The sequence below is a fragment of the Nicotiana tabacum genome, chromosome 3 (assembly GCF_000715075.1).
Source record: "Nicotiana tabacum cultivar K326 chromosome 3, ASM71507v2, whole genome shotgun sequence".
Classification (NCBI taxonomy): Eukaryota; Viridiplantae; Streptophyta; class Magnoliopsida; order Solanales; family Solanaceae; genus Nicotiana; species Nicotiana tabacum.
Genome location: NC_134082.1, coordinates 101,662,151 through 101,671,793, shown reverse-complemented (window position 1 = coordinate 101,671,793; position 9,643 = coordinate 101,662,151). Strand labels below are relative to the sequence as shown.

Below are 9,643 nucleotides of genomic sequence, written 5' to 3'. Positions count from 1 at the left end.
AACCATTGAACACGGGATTTTAGTTTCCAGAATTCTTCTTCCAGCCAAAGGACGTCATTATATTCTTGCAATAAGGTACTTTCTAGATTTTGTAAGAAGAAGCTAGTGGGAAAATTTGGGAGGATAGGATGCCTCCTAATCTGGCGAGTAAATGGCGTTTTCGATGAAAGATATTACCAAAGGAATCTTTATTCCAATTAGTAATATTATGTTTAAAGAGTGTGATGGCATCGACTAATATAGAAGGGGTGCCAGCTATTGCGGATGATGGTAATAAAATCCGGATGAGAGGTCCACATGATCTCCAGATGAAAAATGAGTGATGTGGTAACCCGCGAAGGTTGAAGGGTGAGTAAGAGTAGGGAGTGATCTGAGTGTGTTCTAGGCAAGTGACGCACCAAGGCTTCGGGGAAGAAGTTAAACCAATCATAGTTTGCAAAAAGTCGATCAAGTCGTTCTAATATATTGGAACCAAATTTTCTTTTATTAGTCCAAGTATATTTGCTGCCTTTAAAGCTAAGGTCGACTAAATTACAGTAATTAATACAATCAACGAATTTATTTGAGCGAGTACTTATTAATGACACGACCACCAAATTTGTAGTGGAGTAAAGAATTTCGTTGAAGTCCCCCCTATGAGTCAAGATCCCTTGTAGTGACTAAATAAATTCATGAGATTTTGCCATAATAATAAACGGTTAGCATAAAAAGAGGAGTTGCATAAATTGCAGAAAATAACCATTTAGGAGAGTTAGGATATACCTGAATCATGACGTGGATCTCTTGTTCGGTCATAGCGACATTTTTTCTTCTATTTCATACCTGAAGGCGGAAGTTAGGCTTTGGTATTGAAGCTTCCGAGCCGAGATTGAAAACATTATCCTCGAGGTCTGAAATTTAACTCTAAATAGGCTAAGTTTTAAATATATAATATTTCGATTATATTTTAAATAGTAGCTATTAGCCTATTTGGCTAAATTTCTTTTTTGGCCAAAAGTGATTTTGAGGTATTTGGCCAAGTGAAGTCCTTCGTACAAAAATATACTTTTGTACAAGGGGGCTATAGCTCCAGAAATCAGAAAAAGATGGAAAGCATTCCACTCCCCTCGTCGTCGTCGTCGTGTCTACTGATTTCCAGCTCCTACTCCATTTCGGGAAGACCATCATCCACGAATTTTTATCCTCACAGGCGCTTAAGGCAAGTCTTGTTCCTTCTTCCTTCGTTTTTCTCCGATTCTTGCCATATAATTTTACATTTGGAAGTTTAACTTTCTCATTTCTATTTCAGAAAAGGGCAAGCACTCTCCGTTTCCTGCGATTACTCCTGTTTCGAAGTAAAGCTCTCTTCTTTTGTTTCTTTTCCTGAATGATAAATTTTGTATTATTTGCTCCTATATCTTTTCATAGTCTTAGGATAATTAATTCCTGCAGAGTTCTTTAATATTGTTTTGCTTCCCCATATTTGGGATTTAGATGTATAGCAGGCTTCCTTTTCTTTTATGTGTTGGCGGCGAAAAATGTTACTCCCTCCTGTTCACAATAAGAGTCTAATTTGCTTTTAGTACGCCCATTAAGAAAATACTAAATTGTATACAAAAATACCTACTATGACTAAACTACCCCTAATTAAACATTTAATGTGAGGAGTAAGAAAACTTTTTAGGGATATGTATATAGGGGTTATTTTGTAAAAACAAATTGAATTCTTTCTTTATTACATAACTGAACACTTATTTTGAACCAAAATGAAAAAGCAAATTGGACACTTATTGTGAACCGGAGGGAGTATGTTACTTAGGTGGGTGGACCTTATTCTCTAGCGTATACACCATTTAAACCAACAAGTCATTCAACAACTTTTTATTGAATTCCCAATGATTTTTTTATTGATATTTCTTCTTAAGCATCTTATACTCCTAGTGGTGTAATTTTCACTTTTTATTTTAATTTTGTATAATATCGGCCTGAGATAATTTTAAACGGAGAAACATGGTCAGTGACGATTGATATAACCAATCCGAACTTGTTTGGGATTGAGGCGTAATAGTAGTAGTTGTTTGTAGACTCCTAGGGGTTTATAAGTATTAGAAACACGGTATTCCAAATAACTCTAGTGCCATCTTAATTAACAAGGGATAAAGCATGCCGAACTTGAATTCATTTTTCTTTTTTTAATTGATCTATTTTGGTTGTCCAGAGATTAGTTAACATATTGCGGATGTATTATGGAGGTGCTAATAATAGATGTTCGACCCTTCTCTTTTTTTATGGGTTTGTGGAGATAAGGGATGTGTCTTATCGGCCTCCAGGGACCAAGATCAACCTATTGAGTCAAGTCAATCTTTCCATCCCTGAGAAAAGGTACAGTCTGTGTTGCTATACTTCAAATGCACTACATTCCGTTACTGTTGCAAATGTGCTTTGTCATCTTGTAAGCTGATCCTGGTTTAGAGCTAACAAGATATTATTTCGTCTATTTCTTGATTGGATGGAAGCACACATGATATCAGAAATCCAGCATTTCATAAGATTTTCAAATGTTTTAGCTGTTCAGTAAGATATGTAAAAAACATATGAAGTGGTCTAAGGAACAGTGTCACTGGAGATCAACTAGGGTATGAAATACTGATATGCATTTTAAAGAGGCTCTGTGTGGATGAGAGGATTTGACATAGATCTTTTGTAGTTTTGGCTTGATATTTGGACGGAGTGGCAGTGGGAAAACTACTTTATTGCAGGTCTTCCTTTTGATTTTGTCTTTTCTATTCAAATTCATTTTAGCTTTCTTCTTGTCCAACCACCGAAAGGTACTTTGTTCAGGCTGCTTTTTATCTTTGACCTTCTCCATGCAGCTGCTTGCAGGGTTAAGCAAACCAACATCAGGTTCCATATATGTGCAGCGATATAGTGATGATGGTGAAAAGATTAAGTCTCCTGAACTCTTACAACCAGAAAGAGTTGGCATTGTTTTCCAGTTTCCTGAGAGGTACTCATTTTTTGGTTGGTGGTGTTTCATGCACTGTCAGGATGTTCTTTGTGATACAATGCGATTTTCATGACTACGTTCATATTAAAATAATGCATTTTCGTTTGCTATTTTTATTGAGAAGACAACAAAACCCCTCCAGTTAGCAATGCAATTATCTAAGCACTACTACGTTACTCTTCAATTCTGGTATTATGTACATAAGTATGTAGATTTGTCTATTTACATGCATATTGCTAAAGTGAGTATTGCATGGTTAGGTATGTACATAAAGTTTAAACAGTTCTTTTTGGTTCCAATAGCAGTTTATTCAACTTGATTGTGTCTGTTTCACCGTCTTACAGATACTTTGTTGCTGATACTGTTCTTGATGAAGTTACATTTGGGTGGCCAAGACAAAAGGGTGGCCTTCAATTAAGAGAGATTCTTGCTTTGAGACTTCAAAAGGCCATTACCTCGGTACATATTCCTTTAGTGCGATTTAAATTTTTGTTTAATTCTGTCTTCCAAAGGAGAAAAGTTTGCCTGCATTTCAGCAAATTATGACAGGTGTTTATGTGGTTGACAACTTCTAGGTTGGTTTAACAGGAATATCTTTGGATAAGGATCCCCATTCATTAAGTGGTGGCTACAAACGTCGGCTTGCCCTTGCTATTCAGTTAGTAAGGATTTCTCAACTATGAAAAACAAGAATGCTTGCCTGCTGTTTTAAGTGCATTTTTATGAACATGCATATACCTATTTGTAACAAAATATTGTTGATATCTGGGATGATCATCTGTCTGTTAATGTATTTTTGTCTTTACACAGGTTCAAACACCAGATTTATTAATATTGGATGAGCCTCTTGCTGGTCTTGGTACGAAGAAGCTTTCTGTGATCTATTTCATTTTATTTTTTGGACTAACCCACCCCCCCCCTCCCACCCCAATTTTATGTCTTTCTCTAACTGGATATTATTCATTTGTGATTTTCTTGGGTAACAAAAGTGCTAGTTTAACAGAACAGGACTAGGTGAGATTTCTAGGTCAAATTTTAAAGGATACAGTAGGAATTGAGATGCCTGCACAAGGATTTTACATTGGATAATTTTGAAGAACAATCTTTCTCCCCACTATGGTTGTTAAAAATTGTCTAAAGCATCAAGATTATAAACTCTTACTAGTCACAAGTCCTATATACTTGAAATTTAATAATGATAAACAAGTAAAAATAGGATGAGTAATTAGCTTTAGTAATCTAAAAAACAAAAAGAATCATGGATATGTTACTTGCTTTTACTTTATGAAGAACTTAGAAATTATTTTGAATCTTTCTGCCATAGAACATTAAGGTTCTATTTTAGGTTGCATTCTCTAATTCTCCAAAAACTAATGGCAACCAGGTGGTATCTCTACATTTGTTTTAGAGGAGCTCTTCTTCGGCTTCACTGAAAAGCATTTTTTTTTCTTAAGTAGAAGCTTAGAATTCCTTGTTGGGTTATGTGTTCTTATTCTCCAAATGGTAACATCGATTTAAAGAAAGATTGCTTATTTTAAACACTCTTGCTACTATCCGCATACCAGCTCTCATATTTGCTGCTAATATGTTTACAAGAGGTAATCTGGAAATCTATTGTATTTGTAATTATTTGGTATGGGTGGTGCAAGCGGAGTTCAAGAGCTTGCGAGATTCGATCGTACCTCAGTTCGGGTTGCATGTTGGATAAAATGGTATGAAGCTTGCTTGTGGTGCAGAGTGGGAGGATTGTTTTATGGAGTGACGTTATTTCCATAGAGATTGGAAAACTTAATTGTACGGATCTCTTTCGTTTGATGTGATTTGCTAGCGTCGTCCTGTTTTTGCTTAATGAATTACTTGCTTTTAACTATAAATAAGTTCTGTTTTAATTACTGTAGACCTTGGAAGTTATTAAATGGATACCTTATTTTCGTATTTTTGGTCCCAACTTTGAATTATATTTGAGTGGCTAACCCCGGTGTCTGAAAAAGTTTATATTTTATGAGGGAAATCAGATTGGAAGGCTCGTGCAGATGTGGCGAAATTGTTAAAGCATCTAAAGAAGGAGCTAACTTTACTTGTTGTCAGCCATGACCTCAAGTAAGTTCTTGATTTGGTCCATTTGATATTTTTGTTTACATATGTTATTTTATTGGAAATGAATCACCATGCTAGAGGTCTAGGTTCACTCGATGTTACCATTAACAACAACAACATACCCAGTATAGTCCCACAAATGGGGTCTGTGGAGAGTAGAGTGTACGCAGATCTTAACTACCCTGCCTTTAAGGAGGCAGAAAGGCTGTTTCCGGTAGACCCTCGGCTCAGGAAGGATAAGGGGAAGGGGCAATAATAAGCAAATCAATTAGACAATCGAAGTGAAAATACAAAACTAACACTAGGTAATACAATCAAGAAACCGAAACAAGGCAGCGACAAGTAATAATAGAAGTCTAGGGATACGAAAATACACGAAAGACACTAAGTGGTGTATCAAAACTACTGTTACAAACCAGGGAACACCCGACTACCTAACCCTTTACCTTTATTCTCAACCTCCATGCCTTCCTATCCATGATAATATCCTCAGTAAGCTGGAGCAACGCCATGTCTTGCCTAATCACCTCTCCCCAATACTTCTTCGGCCTACCTTTATCTCTCCGTTGGCCCTCCAATGCCAGCCTCTCACACCTCCTCATCGGTGCATCTGTATATTAATAAATCTTCAGCTCAAAGCTTGTGCTGGGAGCTAATAATAAAGTTTACAAGAACCTACAAGGCTCAAAATTATAATCCTTGCTCTTTTTACAAGGAGTCTAGGAGTTGTAGAATTGACTCTAAATAATCAATAAATTCTGCTTTACACCAAAAACAAAAGAGAAGAATACAATTCATTTTAATTTTCTGAGTAGGGCTAATTGTATCCTCAAAGCATCTTGAATTCCTCTCCTTCCAAACTGTCCACCAAATAGTTGCAGGGACAATTTTCCATCTGTCTTTGTTTGAAGTAGTTTCCATCTGTCTTTGTTTGAAATTTTCACATAATTTTTACTCTCTTCATTTCAAATTGCATATCTTGTTTCCTTCTAGCATTTTTATATATAATCACTGACTTTATATTTTATTGATAACATATTTTAGAGTTCATATAAGAATTTGTTTGTATGTCAAGCAGCCAAACAGATCAATTCTTCAGATGTTGAAAGCAGTGTATCAAATTTTTAATTGTTTGCAATAAGAGATGAAATCTTATCAAAGATAAAAAGGAAAACCGATACAATCAATTTGAAATAGAAGGGTAAGACAATATAAGGACATGCTTTTACATTTAGCACAATCAACAATTTCCGAGTTAAAGATCAATCAATCTATTGGGCCTCAATCCATAACTAGTTGGCCTGCTATATTTTTTACTGCTCTCCTTGAAGGATACAAAAACTAGCAGTGGCCACTATTTTTCATAGGTGAGGTAGAATTGCATTCAACTCTCAGCTTGAACATATTCACACAAGCGTATTTAATTGGAAGACAATATATCATCATTTTGTTTCTGACACTCCTTTTTTTCTTGCAATTCATCGTGGTTCTTGAGTATTTTTACCACACATTAGCTGGCAGTTAAAATGATATATTTGTATCTGATGTTCCTATTATACTTGAAAATTTGGTTCTTCTCTAATAGCTGCATTGATGGTGATCTACAGAGAGTTAGCATCTTTGGTAGATCAATCTTGGAGGATGGAAATGGGAGGAGTACTTAAAAGAGAGCCACTACCAATTTAATACTCGGGGGTTTATTATGTTCCCAGCCATTAGTTTCTGATGCGATGGATGAGGTATGCCACAACTATTAGGCCTCTTTTTTTTCACGCTCTTTCAGTTATGGCTGATCCTAGTTAGACTGGGAAAATAATAAGAATTGAGGAGTAGTAAATAAAGCTCAAAATGATAAAAACGACATGGTTGAGTTACCATTGTAACAAGAGTGAAACTCTGATCTTTTACTTTAATTAGAGGTGTCAAATAAGCAGGTTGGGTTAAAGTTCACGCCACCCAAAGTTTGCTTGGGTCAAGATGGTTTGGTTTAGAAAGGGCTGAGAAGCGTGTCATAACCCACTCCGCCCAAGTAGACCAAATATATTTGTCATGGCTCACTATGCAACAAAGATCCTGTTTTTAATTCAAACCACACAGATCTTAAATAATATGTGTGTGTGTTTTAGATGAACAGAAGAAGACTTTGGAGCATGCAAATCAGATGAACTTTATGTGTTTCTATGTTATTGAGTGAGGTTGCTCTAATGGTTAGAGCACTTACTTTCATCCAAGAGGTTGGAGTTTGAGTCACTCATGGGATAAAGTGGAAAAGGACCTAATATCCTGAGCGGAGGGCTTTCTGGGTGGGATTTATCATATTTTGTTTTTAAAAGAAGTGCTTTAAACTTGCTGGTGTTTCTTTGCTTCTTCTGAAGTCTATGTTGTCAACGAGGTCACATACTAGTTATCGCTTCTCAGTTTAACTAAGTAAACAATATTGTCGGCAGGTATTGATGTCAAGGCAGCAGTCTTGCTCTGATTTCATTTCTTTTTTGGCCAAGCGCTAATTGAGCTAGGTAGTACCAGGTTCTCGAAGAATCCTGCTTGGATGAAGTGATAATCCTGTAGTATGTCCCTAAAGTATCGGGACGTAAAGAGAATCCTAGTGAAAAATTGTTTATAAGATCAGTGTAAAGGTGGAGACATATTTTGGTTTTGAAGATAAATACTTGTCTTTAGAGTTTAGTATTTGAGGTCTAATTAATTACAATTCTTAGGTCATCAGTTTACTTATTGTCAAATTGAGTCCTTAGTTATTTGTTGTTGAGAAGGTAGAAGCGTAAATATCAGCCACGTGTCTAGTTTGTTATGAAGTTGATTCTGCCTATATTTATATTCCTTGTACTCGTCCATTTCCGGCTATGTTGAATGGAAAATCAAATTTTATCTTCTTGTTTTTCTCTGTTTTTCCTTGCTTTTCCCGTTCGGGAATTTTTACAATCAGCGGCAGAAAGCATATTAGGTCTTGTACAATTTGGTATAACGAAGGCGCTATTTTTGCTATGATAATATTCCTTTCTGGTTTCCTGTTTTGTAAAAAATAGCATTTGAATGGTGATTAAACTAAGCATATACCAATGTTCGAAATATTGCATCCAATGAAGGAAGTAGATCAATGGAAATTGTGTCGAGTACAAGTAAGCGATAGCCCATGCTGTGCATGAGCCCAATAATACTATTATCTAAATATTAGTGCCGTAAAGATGTGTATGGTAGAGTTAGATCGAGTTCATCTCCAAGGGATACTAAAGTTATTCTTAAAACACCTAAAGTCATTAAAAAATTATAATTTTATTGGTCCCAACTTACTTCATATCTAAAATAGTTATCTTTTAAATTTTTTGTATGCTTATTAAGGAAATCATATAAAACATTTATTATACAATTTGTTTGATTAACTTATGCTTTATATCATAGTCAAATTACTCATTATATTCTGTAGGTAATTTATTAGATCGAAAATAGATTTGAAAAAACAGACTAATGTTATTTTAATTTCCCAAAACAACATTTATTTTGGCCAAATATATTTAGCTAAGATGACATTTATTTTTAAGGGAAGCGGATATAACTTAATTAAAATTATTTATATGTTAAATAAGGAAAATAACATTGTAGAAGAGGAGGACTATTGTTTTTCGGTTTTACATCAAATTCAACTCTATTTTACTCAGGAAAATTGTTTATTCAAAGGAGTTTAATGTTATTTTTATAAGATTATAGAGATGCATATACTAAAGTTAGATGATTTAGCTTCAATTATTGGTTATGACATTTCATACTACTACTACTATTACTACTTTATAGGAAACAAAATTCTTAAAATTTGCATGATGAGAAGAAATTTACGTTTAAAAAGAGAACTTTTGAGAGCATAGGTGTCCGACGAATTATCTGTACAAATGTTAACTATACAATTTAAGTTAATATAGATCAATTAAAGTATATTCTTTGTGTGTGAAATTTATGAGATTAATAGCATATAAAGTATCACTTATTAGCCACGGAAATTTTCTGTGCATATTTCTAGTCTTTTTTTGGAACTTTTGCACATATTTCTAGTTTTTTTTGGGACATTCAAAATATTTTACTCCTACCATATTTTCTTGAACTTTGATTTTTGAACTTACCATCCTGATTTCCTTTTTGTTATCCGACTAATAAATACTTAAAAGAGAAGATAAATCCATCAACAAAAGGCTAGTTCTTTAATCTAAAAGGTAAGATGTACGCTCATAGAACAATCGAGCATTAAATTTGGTCCTTTTTTTTTTCATTTCATATGATTTTTTTGAATATTTTTGTAAAAAAATGTGTTACATTGAAACAGCCATGAGGGGCAGCTGTGAGCACGTGATTTTTGCCTTACGAAAACTACTCCAAAATAAATCAAAAAATAAAATAAATTTCTTTTACTGTGTAATTTTTGAATTTGCGTGGTGTTAAATATTTGTTTTATGTCCGTAAATGTTTACTTTGTCATAATAAAATAAAAATTAAAATAAAATACATGTTGCATGCATATAGGATTTAATTATGTATTTGAAAGATAATTTAAAT

At 34.4% G+C, this 9,643-nt stretch overlaps 1 protein-coding gene across 2 annotated transcripts; it reads left to right on the top strand.

Annotated features, from left to right (window-relative positions):
* The first annotated feature begins 757 nt into the window (after positions 1 to 757).
* On the top strand, positions 758 to 7,975 carry LOC107767247 (ABC transporter I family member 11, chloroplastic-like). Of its 2 annotated transcripts, none has more exons than XM_016586165.2 (12): positions 758 to 888; positions 998 to 1,198; positions 1,289 to 1,334; positions 2,282 to 2,361; positions 2,687 to 2,738; positions 2,853 to 2,986; positions 3,331 to 3,445; positions 3,562 to 3,648; positions 3,797 to 3,845; positions 5,002 to 5,086; positions 6,691 to 6,822; positions 7,531 to 7,975. In XM_016586165.2, exons 2-11 carry the CDS (start codon positions 1,086 to 1,088, stop codon positions 6,767 to 6,769), a joined length of 840 nt encoding a protein of 279 aa, XP_016441651.1. In that variant the 5' UTR covers positions 758 to 888; positions 998 to 1,085; the 3' UTR covers positions 6,770 to 6,822; positions 7,531 to 7,975. The 2 variants fall into 2 exon arrangements, with proteins under 2 accessions (XP_016441651.1, XP_016441650.1); XM_016586164.2 differs by having other exon boundaries at positions 2,198 to 2,361.
* Positions 7,976 to 9,643: the final 1,668 nt, after the last annotated feature.

Excerpts from the sequence above, each read along its gene's own strand:
- LOC107767247 (XM_016586164.2), top strand. The coding sequence starts at position 1,086 with ATGGAAAGCATTCCACTCCCCTCGTCGTCGTCGTCGTGTCTACTGATT. Across the intron at positions 1,335-2,197 it reads GCGATTACTCCTGTTTCGAA|AGATTAGTTAACATATTGCG; the intron begins GTAAAGCTCTCT and ends TTGGTTGTCCAG. Across the intron at positions 3,446-3,561 it reads TTCAAAAGGCCATTACCTCG|GTTGGTTTAACAGGAATATC; the intron begins GTACATATTCCT and ends GACAACTTCTAG.